The sequence below is a fragment of the Chlorocebus sabaeus genome, chromosome 19 (assembly GCF_047675955.1).
Source record: "Chlorocebus sabaeus isolate Y175 chromosome 19, mChlSab1.0.hap1, whole genome shotgun sequence".
Classification (NCBI taxonomy): Eukaryota; Metazoa; Chordata; class Mammalia; order Primates; family Cercopithecidae; genus Chlorocebus; species Chlorocebus sabaeus.
This window is the reverse complement of record NC_132922.1, coordinates 28,211,288-28,235,409: the sequence shown is the minus strand read 5'-3', so window position 1 is coordinate 28,235,409 and position 24,122 is coordinate 28,211,288. Positions and strand designations below refer to the sequence as shown.

General features: G+C 51.4%; 2 protein-coding genes and 1 pseudogene across 3 annotated transcripts in view; 1 reads left to right on the top strand and 2 right to left on the bottom strand.

The window, feature by feature from the left end:
* The window catches only part of GNAZ (G protein subunit alpha z), a 54,509-nt gene extending 46,270 nt beyond the window's left edge, over nt 1–8,239 (top strand). For both annotated transcript variants that reach the window (XM_007974873.3, XM_073006960.1), the window contains exon 3: nt 6,314–8,239. In XM_007974873.3, coding sequence (XP_007973064.1) covers nt 6,314–6,658 — 345 coding nt within the window. In that variant the 3' untranslated portion in view covers nt 6,659–8,239. The remainder of the gene's footprint in view (nt 1–6,313) is intronic.
* Nucleotides 1–24,122, bottom strand: part of RSPH14 (radial spoke head 14 homolog) — an 83,576-nt gene that overhangs the window by 58,074 nt on the left and 1,380 nt on the right. The window contains exons 2-4 of the mRNA XM_007974874.3: nt 23,359–23,609; nt 21,987–22,089; nt 17,206–17,324 (exon numbers count right to left, since the gene is read on the bottom strand). Of these exons, the coding sequence (XP_007973065.3) occupies nt 17,206–17,324; nt 21,987–22,089; nt 23,359–23,557 (421 nt within the window). The 5' untranslated portion in view covers nt 23,558–23,609. The remainder of the gene's footprint in view (nt 1–17,205; nt 17,325–21,986; nt 22,090–23,358; nt 23,610–24,122) is intronic.
* LOC119622579 (U7 small nuclear RNA) lies at nt 20,604–20,669 on the bottom strand (annotated as a pseudogene).

Below are 24,122 nucleotides of genomic sequence, written 5' to 3'. Positions count from 1 at the left end.
GTCCCGTCCAGCTGGGATGCAGGAAGCCAAAGACAGCCCTCCCATGACCCAGCACTAAGGGCTAGACCTGTTACCCAGGAACGCTGGTAACTGGAAGAGCTCAGCCTGGTACTTGGGGCTGTTCTGTACCCCACAAACAGAGGGACCGACTGCAAGGAGACTGGCCTGATGGGGAATGAGAGAGGGGCTGGGCCAGAGGTGCTGACATGGTATGTTTTAAGTAAGGTCCAGGTGGCTGCAGGTGGGATGGAAATGCATCCAGCATTCATCGCGTTGGCCATTGCATCGCCAGGCTAAGAGGCCACAGGAGCCCCCGCAAAGAGCCAGGCTGACCTGGGCCCTGTGGCCCGCAAAGAGGCGTTGCTGGCTGAACCCCAATCTGCAAAGTCAAGACCTCTCCGGCTCTGTCCCACTGAGCTGGCCCTGCATTTGGGTAGCCTTCCCTCAGCTGCCTCATGCTGGGACAGAGGGAGGCGGGTCTTCCAATGAGACCTCGCAGGTGAGAGGACATCCCAGTGCCAAGGCGAAGCATAGTGGGTGTGTCATGGAGAGGGCCCACTGGGGTGCCAGTGGTAGCCACAGGGCAAGGCCCAGCAGCTCTGGGTTCCTGTGTCAACACCTTTGTACCTTCTCACAACAGTCCCAGCATTGTACAGATGAGGAAACTGAGGTCCAGAGAAAAGAAATGACTTGTCCAAGGTGCAGCACACACTGGCAGTGAGTAAACTCCAGACCCCATGTTCATGGCCAGGGACACCTACCCCTTTGTGTCACCAGGAGAATCTTGGTGGAGAATCAGGAGTGAGGGACCTCGCCCTCCCAATTAACCAGGCGCAGGCTCCTCTCCGCTCCCTACCTTGCCCTGGCCGCTGGCCTGGGAATGTACTTCCAGGTGCTGGACCTGGTCTGGCCAGCAGCCTGGTAGCCATGTTCAGGGTAAATACCCCAGACCAGCAGGCCAGCAAGCTGGAAGCCCCTTAGGGATGGGCTGTCAGGTCCCCTGCTGTGGTGAGAAAACCACCACCTGGGGCAGAGTCCCTTCCACAATGGTAAGTCTATTTGGACCTGTCTGAGCAGGAGCTCTCTTCTCACAAATGGCCAGGAAATGACTTCCACACCACCCCAGGGACTGCATCCAGCTGCCTGGTGGCTGACACGCCTTGTTACAAATCACCTCACCATTCCCCGATGCCAAGCAGTGAGATTCCCACTGTTGCACAAGCTTCTCTTGGGAACGGTCTGCTCCGTGTTATTCATGTAAATAAATGTGCAGACAAACCCCAGCCTCCTAGAAGATGCCATCTTGCTGGTAAGCAGGCCCTGGAGAGAGCGGGATGGGCACTGGAGCCCTGGGCTGGCATCACAGCAGTGAATGGTGGGAGTGTTTCCACCTCCCTTCCCCACCTCCCCCCACGGCTGTCTTGGCAGCCACAGAAGTGAAGGTAAGGAGGACTTCTTGCCAGAAGAGGATGCTGTGGCAGTTGGAAAATGCCAGGCTCTCAGCTGCACCCTGGCGAGTCAGCCCCTGTTGAGGCCTTGGGCCCCATGTGTGAAGTGGGGAGCCCTCCCCCTGGCCATGGGGTCATAGTTGGCAGAGGCAGCTCCTCTGAATCCAGGGTTTGTCAGGCTGATGGGGGAAGTCACTGCAGGACAAGGGGGTGATGCACTACGGTGGGGCAGGGTCACGTGACTCCAAAGCTGCATCCAGCTTTGCCCCAGTGGCCCAGGAGCCACAGGTGGGCTGCACCAGGACAATGTGGAGGCCAAAACCCCACACAGGCCAGGAGAGGCCAGGAAGGAGAACGGAGCCACATCCATCCAGGGCAGGAGGATCCAGGGGAGCCCACAAAGGCCAGATGGGTGCAGGAGGCACAGCCAGTCATGTTTTACAGGGTGAGCAGAGCACGGACAGGTCAGAGGGCTGCAAGGCCAGGCCCTGGAGGCCAGCAGAAGGCATGCTGGAGCTTCATCCCTCCTATATGCATGCTCGAGTCACAGTTTCCAGAGCTACAGCCTCAAACAGACAGCTCTGTTTTCAGCGATTGTGATTTGAGTGTCAGGATGCCGCTTTGCCCACCTGTCTGCACTCTAGGCTGCAAGAGTGCAGGCATCGCTGTGACACAGGCACCCAAGGTCACCAGGCAAGCACCAGGGGCCAGGCTGGGCACTAGGTCAGAGGACAAGACTGGGCTCCTGGCCTTGCACCACCTTTCCCCACTGCCTGCTCTGCAGTTGATCTTTCTTTTTTTTTTTTTTTTTTTTTTTTTGAGACGGAGTCTTGCTCAGTCTCCCAGGCTGGAGTGCGGTGGCGCGATTTCGGCTCACTGCAAGCTCCGCCTCCCGGGTTCTCGCCATTCTCCTGCCTCAGCCTCCCAAGTAGCTGGGACTACAGGCGCCCGCCACTATGCCCGGCTAGTTTTTCGTATTTTTAGTAGAGACGGGGTTTCACCGTGTTAGCGAGGATGGTCTCGATCTGCTGACCTCGTGATCCGCCCGTCTCGGCCTCCCAAAGTGCTGGGATTACAGGCGTGAGCCACCGCTCCCGGCTGCAGTTGATATTTCATACCCAAATACGAGGCTCTTCTCTGGGTTTGGCTTCCTCTCATCAACTTCAGTGGGTCAGAGTCCTGACTTTGTAACCGTCTGTGGTTCTTCAGCCTACCCCTGTGTCTTGTCCGCCATCTCTTAAGAGCAGCAGGCCTTTGGTCTAGGGACAAACCCAGGATGCAGCTCCTGCCTCACTTGCTGGTCCATCAGCACCACACTGCCAGCACCACACTGTCCCACGCTGGGCCTTCTGACTTTTATAGCCTTCCTGTTCTATAAAGATTCCAGGATGGGCACCCACCCACCTCCTAGTAGGGTGGAGCCCATGTGCGGCGAAGGCTCAGCCTGCGTCAGGGATGCTGGGACGGAGTGAGGCGGCAAGCTCAGGTGCTTCCCACGCTCTGAAGCTTCCTGTCTGAGCCCGGAAGTGGGGCACGTGGTTGGTGCCTCCTGCAGGCTTTCCTGACTCCTGCCAGACAGGGCCCAGTCAAGAAACGAGACGAGGGAACCAGGCGACTACACAGAAATTTTGTTATTATTTGAGGTCCATCATCTCCTGGGTGCCCACTAAATATTAGTCAGTATGGTTCCCATGGTTTGTCTCAAGGAACAGAGGAAACCAGGAAGCCTGAGCCTGAAATGCCTGCAAAGCAAGGGGAGCCCTGGGCATGAGCAGGGGCCTGAGCTGAGGGAAGGGCCCACACTCAGGAGATGTCTGTCTGTCCTGATGAGGCTGTCACAGTGGTGGAATCCTCATGAGAGTGTACTGTGAGGCACCATGCCCACCTCCAGCTGCCTTGTGAGATAAGTGCCTGAGTTTCCATGACCTCTAAGTCAGGAACGGGAGGCTCAAAGAGGTGTCCAGGGACCCCAAGGTCCACTGAGAGGCATCAGTAGGGAAGCAGTTTAGACAGCGTGGAAGGGGCTCCTGGTGCATTGGGACAGCTTGACTCACTCCAGGACTCATGGGGGCCACAGTCAGGAGTGTTTCATGGTGTTGGGCAAGAAGAGTGGCTGGGTTGGCCTTGGAGAGAGGGGGTCCACGTGGTCTATCGCCCGCCCCGCACTGCTGCTAGATGAGTTCTTCTCACACACAGGTGCCCTGCAGAGGACCAGTCTGGTTTAGATCTGAGGCTTCAGATGGCCAGTACACGTGCACTGTTTCCACGTCAGTGAGGTGGCCCTCCTGCTCCTCCTCTTCCCTAAATTCCACTGCCTTCCCGGGAGGTGCTGGGCTAAGCTGGGTATTAAAACTATCTCAACTGTCATCCCCAAGTGGCCCATCAAGGCTCACAGAGGCAGACCCAGGCCTAGCCCCAACTCTGTGCTTGTCCACTCACCCTTGAACTCCCCGCCAAGGTCCATACCCTGCAGGTGGCCAGATCATACCCTTCCCAACCCTGGAGGAAGTCCCCTACCCCAAAAGGACCCTGCCATCCCTGCCTGGCTGTATTCCTGCAGCCCCAGGACTCCCACCTCAAGCTCCATCACCTGGCATGAGAGCTGATGTGGACTCAGGGCGTGCTCAGCAAGTGTTTGCTCAGTAAATTAATAATAAGTGCTAATGGTCATATCTGTTATTTAACTGATGCAAAATTGGGGGTCAGAAGCGTAGCCCCCAATTACAGCATCATTTCTATGAGAAATGACAGCCCCGTTACCACAGTCCTCTATGATGTGGCTTCCAGGAATCCATTAGAGCTAATTACTCCCTCAGCAGAATGTGACATTCCTAGACCACCACTTATCTCACATTTGGGAACTGCAGCCAGGTTCACTGCGGAGGTGCTGGCTCCTCTGCACTGCTGGGGATGAGATCTTGTGTGTTGCTTGTCTCTGCAGAAAGGCCAGCACCCCCCATCCCCTGGCCTGAGGCTGCTCACTCTTCAGTACTCCTGTTATCCCTAAGCTCATTCTAAAGAAACAGCAAGATTGGTTTGAAAAAACAGTCTTCCAGGTGGAGTGCAGGGTTCCAGGGTAATGACAGGTGCCTCTGGGTATCCTTCCTCTCTCTGCACAGATGCTGCCAGAGCTGTTCCTCAGAGAACCCAGGGGCCCTGGAGAGCAGGGTTTCTGGGCAGCATCCTCCTGGGCACCCCTGCCCTCAGGCAGCCTCCTTTGGGTTCAGCCTGCAGGAGCAGCAAGCCAGACCGCCTGGTTGTGGCGCTTGGAGCACATATCCTGCCTCTCTGAGCCTCAGTTTCTTCATATATAAAACAGGAGTGGGAAGATGTGAGAACAGGCTGGCAGCTCACGTCCAGCTGTGGTTACCAGCGTTATTGTCACTGCAGTCATTGGTGATGCTGTTGCTTTGCTTTGTGCCTGAGTCATCACCACCAGCTGCAGTTACCACTTGCATGACCATGGTCACTGGTGATGTAGTCTAGTCAGAAAAGCTCCTTTTTTTTTTTTTGAGAGTCTTGCTGTGTCACCCAGGCTGGAGTGCAGTGGGGCGATCTTGGCTCACTGCAACCTCCACCTCCCGGGTTCAAGTGATTCTCCTGCCTCAGCCTGCCAAGGAGCTGGGACTATAGGTGCCTGCCACCATGCCCAGCTTTTTTTTTTTTTTTTTTTTTTTTTTTTTTTTTTTGTATTTTTAGTAGAGATGGGGTTTCACTACGTTGGCCAGGCTGATCTTGAACTCCTGACTTCATGATCCACCCGCTTTGGCGTCCCAAAGTGCTGGGATTACAGGCGTGAGCCACGGCGCCCAGCTAGAAAAGTTCTTAAATCCAAAGCGTCAGATCTAAGCCAGACTGGTTCCAGATGTTGGATGCTTTGCTCATTGAGTTTATCTTAGAAGCAGGGGTAGCTTTTGCCAGCAGCAATTCCAGGTAGTTACTCCTTCTAGAAGTTAGAATTTATTCATTTTGCAGGGAAGTGGTGAACTGGGGAGTCAGACAGGAGCATCATGCTTCTTAAAATCCCAGACCCCTGACTGTAACACATGGAAGTTTCTCAGAAGAGAATTTAGGAGCGGCCAGGCACCACGCTCCATTGTGGTCGCTGCCACTTCCTGGGCCACCACACTCCTGCGCGTATTGAGAGCTCTGTCCAGGATGCCAGGGTCCTGCCTGGGCAGAGAGGCAATGCCAGATGCCCCGCAGCAGCTGGTGGGAGTGCCCGCAGCTGGAGGGTAGGGGAGGAGCCTGGCCCCTGGCTGGTGTTTACTTCCCAGCTCTCAAGAACTGGAGACTTTGGTTATGGAAGTGAAGGCTGCCCCCTCACAGACTGCCTAGTGTCTGATGGTACCACACGGAAAGATCAGAGTTTTGAAGGACTGGGCCACAACCCAGATAGGGCACAAGGCTGCCAACGCCTGCATTAAGGGAGCTGTGATGTGATGGGGGCTCCTGTAGAAGATGGCCTTCCTTGTGCAGGTGTGGGGCAGCCTGTGGATGGGCAGTGGGAAGACTGGGGGGCCCTCGGAACTGGAGGTGCCCAGGGGTTTAGGAGGCTGTGCTTGGCACACCTGTAGCCCCAAAGCTATATGTTGAGGTCACTGGCACCCAGAAGAGAGACCCAAAAGGGGCAAGAGAATATCTTCCAAGCACTTGCCACAGGCAAGGAGGGTGGTGCCGGCTATTTCAGTGGGAGATGGGTGAAGACATTTAACCTGAGCCTCCCCAGCAGAAGGAGGTGCCATTGCAGGGACCAGCCTTGGGCTGGAGACCCTGGCAAGGGCTTCCTCTGCCAGGGTTGTGGGCCTAAGGTCTGTTTCTGCCTGCTGCGGGCCTGATTAATGCCAGTAATTTCCTTTCCCCAGAGTCGGATGGCAGAGAGCTTGCGCCTCTTTGACTCTATCTGCAACAACAACTGGTTCATCAACACCTCACTCATCCTCTTCCTGAACAAGAAGGACCTGCTGGCAGAGAAAATCCGCCGCATCCCGCTCACCATCTGCTTCCCCGAGTACAAGGGCCAGAACACGTACGAGGAGGCCGCCGTCTACATCCAGCGGCAGTTTGAAGACCTGAACCGCAACAAGGAGACCAAGGAGATCTACTCCCACTTCACCTGCGCCACCGACACCAGTAACATCCAGTTTGTCTTTGACGCGGTGACAGACGTCATCATACAGAACAATCTCAAGTACATTGGCCTTTGCTGAGGAGCCAGGCCTGGGCCCGCCTGCCTATGGTGAAACCTATGGGGTGTCATGCCCCAGTGCGTGCTAGAGAGGCCCAACCCAGGGGCAGAAAACAGGGGGCCTAAAGAATGCCCCCCGCCCCTTGGCCTCTGCCTCCTTGGCCCCACATTTCTGCAAACATAAATATATATGGATAGATTGCTAGGTAGATAGACACATACACATGCACACACACACATCTGGAGATGGCAAAATCCTCTAAAATGTCGAGGTCTCTTGAAGACTTGAGAAGCTGTCACAAGGTCACTACGAGCCCATCCTGCCCCTTCACTTTGCCTTCCTGAGTTGGCCCCACTCCACTTGGGGGTCTGCATTGGATTGTTGGGGATAGGCAGCAGGGCTGAGGCCAGGTAGGCCAGCTGCGCCCCTGTCACCTGGAGGAGGGCCAGCTCACTGCCCAAGCTCTGGCCTAGGGACCTTGCCGCTGACCAAGAGGGAGGGCCAGTGCAGGGTCTGTGCACCTTCCCTGCTGGCCTGCACACAGCTGCTCAGCACCACTTTCATTCTGGACCCGGGACCTTAGGAGCCAGGTGACAGCACTAACCAGACCTCCAGCCACTCACAGCTCTTTTTAAACAGCTTCAAAATATGCAGCAAAAACCAACACAACAAAACGAGTGGCACGATTTATTTCAAACTAGGCCAGCTGGGATTCCAGCTTTTCTTCTACTAGTCTGATGTTTTATAAATCAAAATCTAGTTTTCCTTCTCTGACATTCTTTTTTTTTTTTTTTTTTTTTTTTTTTGGCCAAATCTCGTGGTGTTTCGCAGAAAAAAATTTCCAATGCGGTTGAGTATTCTTTTTTAAATGCAGATTTTCAAAACATATTTTTTTTTCAGGTGGTCTTTTTTGTGTCTGGCTTGCTGAGTGTAAAAGTTGTTATCTGGACGATTCTGTCTCTCTGCTCCAAAGAAATTTTGGAGTGAGTGGCAGTCCTGCGCCAGCCTCGCGGGACACGTGTTGTACATAAGCCTCTGCAGTGTCCTCTTGTTAATGGTGCAGTTTTCTGCTTTGTTTTTATTTAAGAAAATAAACGCGACGTATTTAAAGAAGGTTCTTTCACCTGGGAGCAAATGAACAATAGCTAAGTGTCTTGGTATTTAAAGAGTAAATTATTTGTGGCTTTGCTGAGTGAAGGAAGGGGAGAAAGAGGTGGCACCCCTGGTCCCGGCATGCCCTGCGCCTGAGACTGGCTGGGAATGCTCTGACCCCTGTGAAGGCACAGCCAGCGTTGTGGCCTGAGGGAGGCCCTGCTGGGACCCTGATCTGGGCCTTCCTGTCCCAGGGCCTGTGGGCAACCGTGTGGAAAGGACCTTCGCCAAGGGCCGTGTATAAATACGAACTGCGCCATGGAGAGGAGAGGCACCACTGGAACCCTTGCTGGGTCTCCCTCCCTCTCTCCGTGCAGTAGCTGTGTGTCTGAGGTCAGTGCACAGAATCACAGCCAAGGACGTGAAGAGATGTACGGGAGAACGAGAAGCCGGTGATTGGATGAAAGTCAAAGGTTGTCTACTTTAAGAAAATAAAATACCCTGAATGGAGCCCAGCATTGTCCTGGTGTGCTATGTGTGTGGCTGACCTGTGGCTGGACTTGGTGCCATCTGGGAGGGCAGCCGGGGACACCTCCATTCTGAGGTCCCATATTCCAAACCCTACCCCTATACCTCCATACATTTAGGTAGTCATTTTGCAATGAACATCAAGAATAAACATCATGAGAGGAAAGAAACTGCAAAGGGGAAACCTGCCAGGTCCATGCAGTCCTGGTGTGGAGGTTTGTGGGTGATGATGACTCCTGCCCCTCCTGCTGCCCCCAAGACCCCACCCAAAACTGACCCAGGCTGTGCCATACCCTAGACCCCTCCACCATGTGGACACCTTGGCCAAGGTCAGAGTCATCCTGCAGAATGCAAGAGGTGCCCTGAGGGCCTGGAGGGTGCTTGTGCCCCCAGTAGTGTAGGGCAAACCTTGTAGGGTTGTGGGGAGGAGGGGTCCCTGAGCATGCAGTGCTTGCTGACTGGCTTGTGTGGTTAGAGGTATCTGGATATAGTGGAAAAGTGCTGATCAGAAGTCAATGGAATGCATTCACCAAGGGTCTGCTGCGAACCAGACACGGAGTCGAGCTCCTTACTAATGATTTTATGTAACACCCCACCTCGGCAGGTTGCCAGAGGTGCCCATTTTACAGACGAGGAAAGGTGCCTGAGGCCAGGGAGCAGTCAAGCCAGGATTCACCAGGCCAGGGAGCTGTCCTCCTCCCCCTGGAGCTGATCTTTCCTGCTGCCGGGGTCCTCGCCTGGATCAGCACCTGCACAGGACAGAAACCTACAGGGAGCAGCACAGAACCACCCTGCAGCCTCCTCCTCAAAGCAGGACCTCAAGCAAAGTGGGGGGTCGGCAGGCACACACACACATGCACGCACACAAGCACATGCACACGTACGCAGATACACACGCAGCCTTGGCACTGTCACCGCCCCATCCCCACTCCTAAGCCCACGCAGGGACTCCCTTCACACCTTCCTACGTCACCAAACAGCCAGAACCCAAAGGGGCTTTTGTTTCTGAAGAAATAACGTGTGACTTAAAATCGTTGAGACTTATTTTGTGCTTTTAATGCCAACTGTGAAAAGAGCAGTAATTTCGCCGTGAGCATCTTTAATCTAAAAATACATGGCTAAAGGGAGAAAGGGATTGAGCCTTGCTTCCTAATGTGTGCAAAGATCAGAGGTGGCCTTCCCTGGAGCGTGGTTTCTCCTGGTTCCCAGAACCTAGTCAGGAGTCTCCAGTTCCCCTGCAGGCTGCAGGGAAACCTCGGGCGCCGTCGGCCTCTCTGGCTCTGTCCTCCCCTGCAGTTCACCTGCACTGGTTCTCCTCCTGAACCTGCCTTGTTCCGCTCTTGCTCCCAACGATCCCTTTGCCTGACATGTCCTTCCCCATCCTCTCAACTCAAAGTCACCTGGGCGGCTTCTTGGAAGTCTCCTCCTTCCCCACATTCCATCTGCCAGGGCTCCAGGGTGGAGTGGGAAGGGGTGTTGGAAACTCCATTGAGCAGCTCAAGGCCGGCACCTCTGATCCACCTCGTCCCTCCAAACAATGCCCCACAGAGAAGGTGCATGCTAAGCTGGGAGGGTCCAGGAGTCTTAGCCCAGGGGAGGTAAGCACCAGGACGCACCAAGGGAGCTGGTGAGAGGAGGCCAGAGCAGGTGGCAGGGTGCCTGAAGGGGAGGCTCTGCGGACGGCTGGACCGGCCCTACCCTCTGCAGGTGACTAACCCCGCCTTGTCCTACTTCACGCAGCTCCAGACTCCTTTCCCAGGACCCACCATCATGTGGCTTCCTGTGGGATATTGCCATCCTCACCTATAGCCCCTGTGGTCACCTGGTTTGCAATGGGTCAACAACAGTGGTCATGATAATCCCAGCTCTCCTCTGTGACTGCTCACTGCGGAAGCACACTCATGGGAGGCCAAGATGCTTGATTCCATTCTACAGAGGTGGAAGCAGAGACCCTGAGAGGCAGTGACTTACCAGCATCACACAATGTGTGACAAGTGACCCCACCAGGCCAGGACCTGAGGGGCTTTACTCTGTCCACATTCCCCAGATCCCCACAGCGGCCACAGGCCCTGGCACCCTACTTCCAACATCAGCCATCCAGAACAAATGGGTCCATCTGGCTCAGGTGACAGTGCCAGGAAGGGCTGCACTGTACCATGAAGACTTGGGGCAACACTGAGGCTAGACCTTGCCATGGACACTCACCTCACCCAGATGAGCCCGACGAGAGGGGGAGGCCTGGCAGTCCGGGAACCAAGAGGCCAGAGTGTTCCTATCGGTGACCATCATTCCCGTTAAGTCTAGGAATCCGGTACAACTACCCACCAAAGACTGTCAGGCCGAGGATGTGCCTGGGGTCCTGGTACACCCCGCCCTGAGGGCAGGCAAGACAGAAAAGGGCCTGCTCCTCTAGGGCAGCTGGCCTCCACCCCTCACCCTGTGGCATCAAGGGCAGGAGGAGGAGGGGGCTTCTCTAGGCCCATCAAAGGATGCTGTGTGTCCACGGGTGGCTGCTGAGGAGGGACAGATGCAGTGGTGGCCCACCCAAGGCCACTAGCCTGGGATGAGGTGCACCGCTCACTGCAGCAGGAGCACCTACTTTGCTTCTCCAGCAGCCCACGTACTGGGATTCAGATGAGATTTGGGTGCATTCTGGGTGATATGGCTGTAGACCCCAGATTTCTCCCTAGCCTAGATGCTATGACTCCAGGGATGTCCCCTGCACTCCCAAATGACTTGGATTAAACTGCATCCAGACATTTCCCCTGCGGCACCCTCCCACTCCCAAGCCCAGTTCTGCTCCTTTCCGAGGTCAAGGAGCCAATTTCCACAGGCAGGGCCCAGGTGCATCCTTGCTGCCTCCCTCCTCCTCCCAGGCTGGTGCTCTCCCCTGGGCTGGGAGGGTCATCTGTCTCCACCCCCAGGCTGCACACATGTGGAGTCAGGGTCAAACAGGCCCCATCATGCTGCTGCTAAAGCTGGGCTGGGGTCTCAGAGCCTGGCACAAGGAGAGGGTGACTGGAGGCAGGGCCAAAACAGACTCACAGGTGTGCCCAGTCAGAACCGGTGGGATGGTAGAGGGATACTTCCGGGGGCCCTGAGCTGTTCAACTGCACCCCAAATCTGGTTAGAGAAGAATTGTCAATTTCAGCCACAGAATTCTCTCTCCCACAAAATGAAACCTGTTTTCTCATGGGGTTAGACAGGCTACGGAGCAGAAGCGGACCCTGTGTGTCACTCAGGGCCCAGCTGGCAGGGAGCCTGGGCTGGCAGCCTGTGTGTGGCATCTGCCTCTACAATCCTAGTTTCTCCTCTCCTGACACGGCACCACCACCAGGCATGAGAAGCCAGCCTGGAAGGAACTTAGAGAAATGCGGAGCCACCGCTACCTGTGACTGAGCGTGGCAGCATGGACCCAGGGCCCCTGCAAGGCCAGGGCCCACCTGGGACGATCCTCAGTCCTGGGGTGCCCCCTCCTGGTTACTCTGGGAAATCATGCAAGTCAGACCTGGCCAGAGCAAAGACTCTGAAACCATTCTCCCACAGACACCCATGACTCAGGGGAAGAGACTGAGGCACAGTGGCCAGAACAGAGCAGGGGCCCAACACATACTGTCAAATGAATGAATGAATGAGCAAGCAGGTAAGTGAACCGTAGCAAGAAGACAACCAACAAGTGATCCTTTAAGATATGACATAAAACCTACTAAACAACCAATATTTATTGAGTGCTACCCATATGCCAGGTGCCCTGCCAGGTGCAGAGGGTGCCATGGTGAAAACGGCCTTCCAGTGTGGCCACTGATAGGAAACCATACCAATGGGCACCAGCATCCGCTGGGAGCCAGCTAAGCCCTGCTCAGAGACTGTCCCAGCTTAGCCACACAGATGACACCCACACTCTCATAGGTGATGCTACTGCCCAAGGCCACATGCTGGTAAGAATAGAGCCACTGAAATAGATGCCCTCGTCGTCCCCCAGGCCCCCATCCGGAGGCCCATGAAGGACACCACAAGGGGCACAGTCACACTGGCTAATCCAGAGGCCACAGCATTCAGTGTACCCCAGAACGGATCTCCTGGGCACCCGCTATTTGCCCCCTTCCCTTCCTCCCTCTGCTCATTGTCCAACTGTCCCCTGCATAGCCAGTGTCCCAGGCTTCCCTTCTGGGCCCTTCACAGATCACAAACAGCAGCCAGCAAACCCTGCGATGAAGGGCCGAGGCTCCCCACCCTGAGCCCCAGTGAGGCTTTTGTTTGTGAGCTTGTCAGTACCACAGCCCCCTACTCCTTTCTTTCTTTCTTTTTTTTTTTTTTTTTTGAGACAAGAGTTTCGCTCTGTTGCCTAGGCTCGAGTGAGGCGGCATGATCTCGACTCACTGCAAGCTCCGCCTCCTGGGTTCACTCCATTCTCCCGCCTCAGCCTCCCGAGTAGCTGGGACTATAGGCGCCGGCCACGTCGCCTGACTTTTTTTTTTTTTTTTTTTTTTTTGTATTTTTAGTAGAGACGGGGTTTCACCGTGTTAGCCAGGATGGTCTTGATCTCCTGACCTCATGATCCGCCCGCCTCAGCCTCCCAAAGTGCTGGGATTACAGGCCTGAGCCACCTTGCCCGGCCCCACAGTCCCCTACTCCTAATGGTGTACCCGGTGTTTGTGGACTACAGAAAAAGCCAAGGGGAGGAGATGGGGAAAAGCAAACTCGTACATTTTAGAAGAAAATATGGCAGAATATCTTCATGAGTCAGAGTAAAGATTCTCTTACATGGCACTCAAAAAAAAAAAAAAAAAAAAGCCCAGAGGAAAAAAACTGATGAAATTGACTACATTATTCAAATGAAAAACTGCTAGGGCCGGGCGCGGTGGCTCACACCTGTAATCCCAGCACTTTGGGAGGCCAAGGCAGGCGGATCATGAGGTCAGGAGTTCAAGACCAGCCTGGCCAACATAGAGAAACCCCATCTCTACTAAAAATACAAAAATTAGCTGGGCATGGTGGCGCGTACCTGTACTCCCAGCTACTCGGGAGACTGCGGCAGGAGAATCACTTGAACCTGGGAGGTGGAGGTTGCAGTGAGCTGAGACACACCACTGCCCTCCAGCCTGGGTGAGAGAGCGAGACTCCGTCTCAGAAAAAGAAAGAAAAGATAAGAAGAAAAGAAAAGAAAAAAGAAAAGAAAAGAAAGAAGAACTGCTGCAGCAGTGAATCAACAAAGGCACAGTGAGAAGCCAAGAAAACAGCCTGGGAAATGATATTTGCAATGTACGTAACTGACAAAGGGTTGGAATCCAGGATAAATTACACACTCCTTCAAATCAATAAGAAATGGAAAAACAACTCGGCGACAGAATGAACAGACTCTCTCCAGAGGCACTGCGCAGGAGAGGAATCTGAGGAGGTGTCAGGCACAGGGAAGATGTTTCCTCTCACCAGGACAGGGACAGTAAAGCCACATCACAGTGAAACACCATAGCACATTCATCAGGCTGAGATATTCCCCGGGCTCTCTGGAGGCCAGAGGCTGGGCTGGAAACAGTTGCGATATCCAGCAAAGCTGAAGGCAAACACACATTCTCCCTGGTTCAGTGATGCCCTCCCTGGCAGAGGCCTTAGGGGACTCTCTTTCCAGGGTACCAGGAAGCCCTGGGCAGGAACAGCCATGGCACAGTCCTTCTGCAGTACAGGAGTACAATCAACAAGCCTGCCAGCCTGGGATGGGCGAGTGTATCGTGCTATATTCAAACACCGGAACAGTGTGCAGTGATGGAAATGAATGAAATACAGCCAGGGGCGCGACATGGATTCATCTCAAAATTTCTATAAATCTCTAATGTTGTTTAGGTTTTTTAAGGTTTTGGAAGTAGCAGAGGGATATGTACAGCAAGATCCACTTACATAGTTTTAAAACATGCAAAGCAAGATTATATATAGTCCGTATGTAATTATATCTGTGGTAAAATATAAAGATATGCATTTTGAGGACGTAGTCACCAAATTATTGGTGGCTCAAGGAAAGGCAGGAGGAAGAGTGCTGTGGGTGGGGGGAGGTTCACAGGGTGCTTGGACTGTACCTATGATTTCTTCAAATAAAAATTTCGAGCAAGTATAAAATATTGATGTAGAATGTGAAGATTTGGCAATGCTGGCTGGTGGTATCCAATGTTCCTTATCACCATCTCTGTACTTCTGGGAATGCCTTAAGTAGTTCACAATCATTGTAAGAGGACTGGTTGAGAGCAGCAAGTTCCCTCTCTCCACACTCCAAGAATGAGCAGACAAGACCCTTGCTTATTCCTCAGGTTCCTGCATGGTGAGTGCAGGGCATTCATTTAGCTCAACCCAGCACTGGTCCCCTGTGGATCACCCTAATAAACCAGGGGCTCTCAACCCTGGGACACGTATGACTAGCATTCAAGGTGTGTTTTCAGAAACATATGTGCAGGGCCCCACCCCCAGAGACTGATCCTGGTGGTCTGGGAGAGGACCAGGGGCATGGTGGTATTTTTAAAAAACCATAGCCCTAGCGTGCTCAACTCCTAGCCCAGATCAGCTGGAAGAAGATGTGCTTCAGGGCCAAGCAACAAACCTGGACCCTCACGGGCTCTGCTCTGTTGGGCCTGCCTATCTACGCCTGATCCCATAGTCATTTCTCTCTGAGCCTCAACCCAGGGAATGCTCACGCCTGGTTTTGAGCATTTACACTCCATCCTTTGGCAGGACGCTGAGCTATACACCAGGCCAGCGTTTCCACTTCATCTTCACTTCTAGCCTCTGAGGCAGGTACTTTAGACATGGGAAATAACCTGTCCGGGGCACACAGGGAGTGAGGGGAAGGGCAGACGGAGCCCAGGTTCATCTGACTCCTGGGCTATGACATCTGTTTATCCACCTTGAGCTAAGGTATCCCCTTCACGGCCTCCTATCATGGCCCTTGAAATGATTCCCTCGTCTAAAACTTATTGCATCATGCAACCGGGCAGATATCAATCTGCCATAAATCTTAACTCTCTAGCTGTGGTTACTGGGTAGCTGTTACCCCGGATGCCCCATCTAATCAGCGGGGCTGGTGGGCCAGGAACTGTACGCAACATTGCCTCTGGGGCAGGCCTTTTTTATCCCTTAAATGTGTGCTATGGTATTTCACAAAAGAAAACATTTACAGGACATCCCCTTTTAATCATCAGGGAAATATAAATTAAAACCAAAATGAGATACTACTACACACCCACCAAAATAGCTAAAATAAAAAGAAAAAAATCTACGATTGATGAGGATGTAAAGCACTTGCAACTCTCATATACTGCTAATGGAAGTATAAATTGGTATAAATATTTTATTTACATTTTTTTAGAGACAGGATCCTGCTACATTGCTCAGGCTGGAATGCAGTGGTTATTTATAGTTGCAGTCCCATTACTGATCGGCACAGGAGTTTTGACCTGCTCTGTTTCTGGTCTGGGCTAGTTCACCCCTCCTTAGGCAAATGGTGGTCCCCCCATCTCAGGAGGTCACCATATTGATGCCAAACAGTGCAGACACCTGATGGGCATAGGGCACTACAGCCTAGAACTTCTAGGCTCAAGCAATACACCTGCTTCAGGCTCTTTGGTAGCTGGGACATGGCATGTGCCAGATGCAAATATTTTAGAAAACCATTGGGTACTACCTTCTTTTTTTTTTTAAACGGAGTCTTGCTCTGTTGCCCAGTGCAGTGGCGCAATCTCTGCTCACTACAAGCTCCACCTCCTGGGTTCATGCCATTCTCCTGCCTCAGCCTCTCGAGTAGCTGGGAGTACAGGCACCCGCCACCACGCCCAGCTAATTTTTTTTGTATTTTTAGTAGAAACGGGGTTTCACCATGTTTGCCAGGATGGTCTCGATCTTCTGACCTTGTGATTCACCCGCCTTGGCCTCCCAAAGTGCTGGGATTAAAGGTGTGAGCCACCATGCCCAGCCAGGTACTACCTTCTAAAAGCTGAACACAAACTTACCCAGGCCAGCCATTCTCTTCTTAGGTATGTTTTGAAATAAATGCATATACATGTCCATCAAAAGACATTTATAGCCACTCTATTCTTGGTAGCCATAAGCTAGAAACAATTCAGATGTCCATCAGCAATGGAATGGGTAAGTAAATGGAATGTTGTATACTCACATAGTGTAAATACCATACTCCAGCATTAACCAGCAAAAATCAGTAATACATACCACATGTAAATCTCAGAAATAAAACGTTAAGCAAAAGTAGCTACAAGCAAGATATTACAAGCTGTATGTTTCCATTTATGTAAAGTTTTAAAAGGGGCATCATCTATATATAGTCTTATAAATTGAAGACACTGTTTATCATTGGTAAGGGTAATACCCAGTATGAGCATGTGGGAAGTTTCTGGAGAGGTGGTAAATATTCTTCATGTCTTGATTGGGTTGGCAGTTACATGACATGTTCACTCAGAACAATTTAACCAAATGTTTGTTTAGTATATGTGCTTGTCTTTTTTTCCTTTCTTTTTTTTTTTTTTTTTGTCTTGAGACAGAGTCTTGCACTGTCCCCTGGGCTAGAGTGCAATGGCATGATCTTGGCTCACTGCAACCTCTGCCTCCCAGGTTCAAGCGATTCTTCTGCCTCAGCCTGTTGAGTAGCTGGGACTACAGGTGCACACCACCACACCTGGCTAATTTTTGTATTTTTAGTAGAGACAAGGTTTTACCATATTGGCCAGGCTGGTGTCGAACTCCTGACCTCGTGATCTGCCTGCCTCGGCCTCCCAAAGTGCTGGGATTACAGGCGTGAGCCATCGCACCCAGCGGATATGTACTTTTCTAATATGTATGTTGTAATTTAATAAAAAGTTGATGATCCACACCCTGGTACATATGTGACCTGGAGAGGAGACCGATGGACAACTTGAGTGCCCAGCAGATCTGTGTGCAGGACGCGAGCCTACCTCTAGGCACCTGGACCAGCTGCATGTATGCCTTGTACAGGTTCCCCCGGCAGACTGGGCTGAGGTCATTCAGCAGGAAGGACAGGGCAAGGACGATGTCGTGCTCTAGAAAGGCGTATCTAGGGAAGGGAGGGTGGATAGTGACATAAGTGAGACCATGCCCTGAGAGGCTCAAATAAGAAGGATCAGGGTCCCTGCTGGAATCTGATCCATGCTATCTGGGGTAGACCACATTCCTCTGGCTTTCTGGGAGCAGAGAAAGGCTATAGCTGCATGACCCATCTCACCTGAACCTCCAGGGGAGCGAGCTCAGCAGGCCCAGCCCACCTTGGCTCCTTGTTCTTCTGGTCTCCCTTGCCACCACATCTATGTACACCAGTTATGCTTGTCATTATCATTATACAAGTTCAGTAAATATTAGGCAAGTCAATTAGATGCGAACAGGGTTTTCTCTCTTTTTTTTTTTTTTTTTTTTTTTTTGAGACGGAGTCTCGTTCTGCCGCCTAGGCTGGAGTGCAGTGGCGCGATCTCGGCTCACTGCAAGCTCTGCCTCCCGGGTTCACGCCATTCTCCTGCCTCAGCCTCCCGAGTAGCTGGGACTACAGGCGCCCGCCACCTCGCCCGGCTAGTTTTTTGTATTTTTTAGTAGAGACGGGGTTTCACCATGTTAGCCAGGATGGTCTCGATCTCCTGACCTTGTGATCTGCCCGTCTCGGCCTCCCAAAGTGCTGGGATTACAGGCTTGATGAAGAGGGTTTTCTTTTTCAAATTTTCTTATGAGAAAAAGTTGAATGCTTTGAAAGGACTCAAAATTGAGCCTCAAAAAAAAAAAAAAAAAAAAAAAAAAAAATGAGATGATTGGCCAGGCGCAGTGGCTCACACTTGTAATCCCAGCACCTTGGGAGGCCGAGGTAGATAGATCACTTGAGGTCAGGAGTTCGAGACCAGCCTGGCCAACATGGCAAAACCCCATCTCTACTAAAAATACAAAAAATCAGCCAGACATCGTGGCACATGCCTGTAATCCCAGCTACTCAGAAGGCTGAGGCACAAGAATCACTTGAGCCCAGGAAGTAGAGGTTGCAGTGAGCTGCGATTGCACCACTGCACTCCAGTCTGGGTGATAGAATGAGACTGTGTCAAAAAGACAAAAAAAAGAGATGATTGTAAAAGATTCTAGATGGCTCACACCTAATCCCAGTGCTTTGGGAGACTAAGGTAGGAGAATCACTTGGACCAGGAGTTCAAGACCAGCCTTGGCAACATGGTGAGACCTAGTCCCTACCTAAACTGTTAAAAGTTCAGCCAGACTTGGTGGTGTGTACCTGTGTTCCCAGCTACTCAGTAGGCTAAGGTAGGAGGATCATTTGAGCCTAGGAGTTTGAGGCTGCAGTGAACTAGGATCGTGCCACTAAACTCCAGCATGGATGACAGAGCTAGATCTTGTCTCTTAAAAAATAAAAAGATTCTAGAAGGGTTTTGCATGCAGACTATTTCATTAATGTCTTTGAGTTCTTGCTCTACTTTAAAGAAACCAAAGCTGCAAATCAGATGATGTTATGAGTATGGTTTAAGCAAAAATATATATATATATGATATATATTTTTATATAATCGTGTGTGTGTGTGTGTGTGTGTGTGTGTGTGTGTATGATAGGAAACACCAACCAGTGGTCTCATATTCAACAAAAAGCCTGGGTCCCACATGGGGATTGGTGAATGCCTTATCATATGTGTTTTGGGTTAAAATGAACGATTTAAAGGAAACTGTTTCTTCGGTTCCTTGCTTTGTAATCATTTCTTTTGATTAACCAACTGACTGTTGGACCTGAATGCATCTGAAAGAGGCCTTCTGAGGTGACATCTGTCAGGGCTGGGTCCAGGAATGAATGAGAATGCATGTGCAAACCCCTCAGCCAAGTGTCCATAGGAAGTGCCCAACGAGCTGTGCCACTGCAGCACTGGTCACAATTTCACTTATCATGTGTTTTGAATCGTTCTGGAAGAAGAAGTCACCATGGGACACACAAGTTGCAGGGGTCTTCCCTGACCGTGGGGGCCTCCTTGGTCAGTGCCTAGTCACCCACTCCATGTCTCTCGTGCTTTGAAAATTAGTTGTGTGGCAGAGCGCCGTGGCTCACGCCTGTAATCCCAGCACTTTGGGAGGCTGAGGTAGGCAGATCACGAGGTCAGGAGATCGAGACCATCGTGGCTAACACGGTGAAATTCCGTCTCTACTAAAAAACACAAAAAATTAGTTGGGCGTGGTGGCGGGCGCCTGTAGTCCCAGCTACTGGGGAGGCTGAGGCAGGAGAATGGCGTGAACCCGGAAGGCGGAACTTGCAGTGAGCCAAGATGGCGGCACTGCACTCCAGCCTGGGCTACAGAGCGAAACTCCGTCTTAAAAAAAAAAAGAAAAAAAAAAAAAGATCACCACTGACTTCAAGGGAAATTTAGAAGTTGGCCACATTTCTGAGAACGCTGAAGGAGTGCATGGGCCAGGCCCTTATCAGGTCCTTGGTCAGGGATGGTCACTTCACCACGTCTTGCTGCCTTGCTAACGTGGGCACAGCCAGGACCCCTGGCTGAGGCACTCCAGGTTCTGCTAAACAAATCCTTACTACCGTTTGTTATAAGTAGGTTGACGTAAAAGTAATCGTGGTTTTTGACATTACTTTTAATTGCAAAACCGCAATTACTTTTGCACTAACCTAATAATTGCTCAGGCTTCAAGGACCTGTCCTCTCAGCATCTGTCCCCCCTCACTGGGGATTACTATCTAATGTCCATATCAGGTCCAGAAAAGTGGGGGGAAAAAGAAACAGCAGGAAAGGTGACTTGATCCTGTGTGCCCCTAACCTTTTAAAGTACCTTGCCTGGGTCATCTAAGATCTGCAGAGTGAGGCTGGGATCAGGAGTGTTGCCCAGATCACAGAGCAGGAAAGAGGGGGCCCCCAAAAAAGCTGGGGCTTGTGCCCTGACTTCACCAGTCTGTCTGCAGTGCCAGCCTGCTCTTTTTAGTACAAAGCACGTGAATTAAGGTGCTAGCCATGGCACCACCTCCACCTACACATACTTACGGTTCACACAAGGCCAGGGAGGGCTACACACAGGATCAGCCACCAAGGCAATGAGAGCTTGGGGACTGGCAGGGCTGAGTGACTTTGGGTTTTGTGAGATGCCCTGGCACTCCTGAAACGATTTGAAGCCTCTCTGAATGGCTACCTGTTTATACCAAACAACACCCAAGGCAGTCAGCACCTTGCCTTTCTTGTCTTTTCTTCTTTCTGGGCCTGTGCACACTGGGCAGTGGCCCCTTTATCCAAAAGACCTGGGCCAGGCCTTGGGGGTGTTTGTGATGTGGGGTTCTGTATTTTTGGGGGGTGGGGACGGGGCTGGTGGGGAGAAGTTCCAGTGAAAACCAGAAAACCTCCTAAACAAATTCTAAAAGAGCTGTTAACACTGGGGTTTTGTTTCTAATACAAAGTAAAACTATTGATCGCTGGTGAAGAGGGTGAGCCAAGCTGATGTGGGAAAGCCCCTCCAACCACATCCACCCTGTTGCCCCAATACCTAACTAAAATACTCTATGAAATCTTTTTTAAGTGTAAAATGTGAAGCTGTGCTGGTCAGGTGTGGTGGCCAATGCCTGTAATCCCAGCACTTTGGGAGGCCGAGGCGGGTGGATCATGAGGTCAGGAGATCGAGACCATCGTGGCTAACACGATGAAACCCCGTCTCTACTAAAAATACAAAAAATTAGCCGGGCGTGGTGGTGGGCGCCTGTAATCCCAGCTACTCGGGAGGCTGAGGCGGGAGAATGGCGTGAACCCGGGAGGCGGAGCTTGCAGTAAGCCAAGATAATATCACTGCACTCCAGCCTGGGTGACAGAGGAAGACCCCACCTCAAAAAAAAAAAAAAAAAAAAGAAAAACTGAAGCTGTGCTTACACAGGAAAAGGACACTTGCAGGTGCCAGAAACCAAGAACCCAGCCATCATGAACAGGAAGTGAGGCCACCAGCCCAGACCAGATACGCACTTTGACGCTGTTATTTTACCACCTTCACAGGGACAGGAGCCAAAGCCACAGGCCCTGTGGGGATCTGGGTTGGGGAACTGGGCTCTCTGTAAAAAGCTAAGAAATGGCAAAATTGTTGCAGAGGTAAGATCTGAACTTTCTTCCCACCTTGAAAGTGGGAAACTCAGCTAGGTGCAGTGGCTCACGCCTGTAATCCCAGTATTTTGGGAGGCCGAGGCAGGCAGATCACTTGAGGCCAGGAGTTCGAAACCAGGCTGGCCAACATGGTGAAACCTGTCTCTGCTAAAAATACAAAAATTAGCTGAACGTGATGACACATGCCTGTAGTCCCAGCTACTCGGGAGGCTGAGGCACAAGAATTGCTTGAACCCGGAGAGGCAGAGGCTGCAGTGAGCTGAGATGGTGCCACTGTACTCCAGCCTGGGTGACAGAGTGAAAGACTGTCTCAAAAAAGAAAGAAAAGAAAAAGAAAGAGAGAGAGACAGAGAGAGAGAGAGTGCTCAGAGCTCGGAACTAACATAAAACAAATAAAAATTGGTCTGGAACAGAGGGCCCCATAAGATCCACACAGAGGCAACCCAAACCACCCCACAGAGTCCTGCTCTGGCTAAATAGAAGCCCCTCCAAAAACTGGTGCTGCAGACAAAACTCCAGAGCACTCTACGCAGCTCAAGGGCATCATCCACCCAGGGGAGAAGTGCGGCTGGCAAGCGTCACACTGGTTTCCAGAACAGCATCCCACCTGCCCACGCTATGGCTCGCCGTGATGTAGAGCACCTCAGTGGTCTTTATCCGCACCATGCTGTTGCTATCCTTCAGCAAAACTTTCAGGTTCTCCATACAGCCTACAACAAACAAACAAACAAACCCTTGAATGTTTGCCAGTCTCAGAAACCAACTAACCCAGAAGTCAATAAGTGGGCCAGTTGGGGTGGGAATGTACCAGAGGTTCTGCTGCTTTGGGGCACTGGGGAATCATGTTGGTTATGTAGCATTTCAGAGTCACTGAAGAGGCTCATGTCTCATCCAACCCTCCTTGTGATTCTCCCTGCACACTTCCTACCAGTGCCTTCTCACAAAGTCTGCCATGAGATTAAGAAAATGGGCTTTGTCATTTCTTTGACCCCAGGAGAGATATGGGGTCAAATTACAACGCTGTGTCAAACTAGTCACATGACCTTGAGTGGGTTACACCTAGGGATGCCAGATTTAGCCAATAAAAATCCAGCTTTGTCTGGGCATGGTGGCTCATGCCTGTAATCCCCGCACTTTGGGAGGCTGAGGCAAGCAGATCACCTGAGGTCAGGAGCTCAAGTCCAGCTTGGCCAATACGGTGAAACCCCGTCTCTACAAAAATACAAAAATTAGCCAGGCATGATGGCAGGTGCCTGTAGTCCCAGCTACTCAGGAGGCTGAGGCAGGAGAATCACTTGAACCCAAGAGGCAGAGCTTTCAGTGAGCCATGATAGTGCCATCGCACTCCAGCCTGGGCAACAGAGCGAGATTCCATCTCAAAAAATAATAATAAATAAATAAATACAAATTCAGCTTTATTTATTTGTTGGGCAAACCTAGACTTACAATCCTTCTCTGAACCATGCTTTTCTTGTCTCTGGGTTGAGAATGGACTCTCCTTTGTAGGTGGCCTTTCTGAGGATTAAGATAATCCAGGCTGGGTATGGTGGCTCACACCTATAACCCCAAAACTTTGGAGGCTGACCTGGGGGAATCAATTGAGGCCAAGAGTTCAAGAACAGCCTGGGCAACATAGCAAGATCTTGTTTATTTAAAAAAATTTTAAAAATTAGTCAGGCATGGTGGTACATGCTTGTAGTCCTAGTTACTCAGGAAGCTGAAGCAGGAGGATCTCTTGAGCCCAAGATTTCAAGGTTACAGTGAGCTATGATTCTGCCACTGCACTCCAGCCTGGGAGATGGCAAGACTCTGCCTCAATAAACAAATATTTTTTAAAAAGAACCTGGGCACTGCGTCTGTAGTGGAACTGGCCTGGAGTCAGGTTCAAACAATAGCAACCCTTATTACTGAAGTTCTACCCAGTGTCCGAAGCCATGCTAGGACCCCAGTCATGGTCACCTGAGCTGTGTCACGCTCACCTATGCTCATGGCCTTGTAGATACACTCGGGGTCATGCATGAGGTCACACAGGGCCATGAGGGCTTTCTGCCTTGTCTGGAGGTCCTCTGACTGCAGCTCCTCCTTCAGCTTGGGCAGGGCCCGATGGCCATAGGCAGTGGTAATCTGGGTAGTGTTGATGTTAACAGGAAACTCCATGGAGTTCTGGGAATGGGCCATCTATCCCCAATGACAGAGGCCTTTCCAAATGAAGTTCTGCAGAAACCACTCACTAAAAGAAACCAAAAAGCTGTCACTATTTCTACTATGATTTAAAAGCTACTTCTCATCTGATCCTCCAAACTGTGAGGGCAGGCAAATGGATACTTTTACTTTCATTTTACAGATGAGCAAACAGGCTGAGAGCAATGAAGAGATTTGCTCAAAGTCCCAGTGAAGGTAAGTAGCAGCCCAAACTGCAAACTCCAGAGGCCCCCCACACAATAGTGCTTCACAGAAGAAACCACTGATACTTTCATCTGGATCTTCAGTCAAAGGCATTAAAGGACAAAACAAACCAAACAAGCAAATTCCAAGATGATCACTCTGTTTAGTGCTTATCTTATGCCAGCAATAAGTAGTACCCAACTCAACTACCCCATAAGGAGGGGGCTTGTTTTATCCATATTTTACAAATGAGGAAACTGAGGTTCTGGCCAAGGAGCTTACTGGAGGCTGTGAAAGTGGTAAGACTAGGAGCAAATGTTGAAATCTGGGTCTAGCTCATTCACTGCAAGGAACCCAT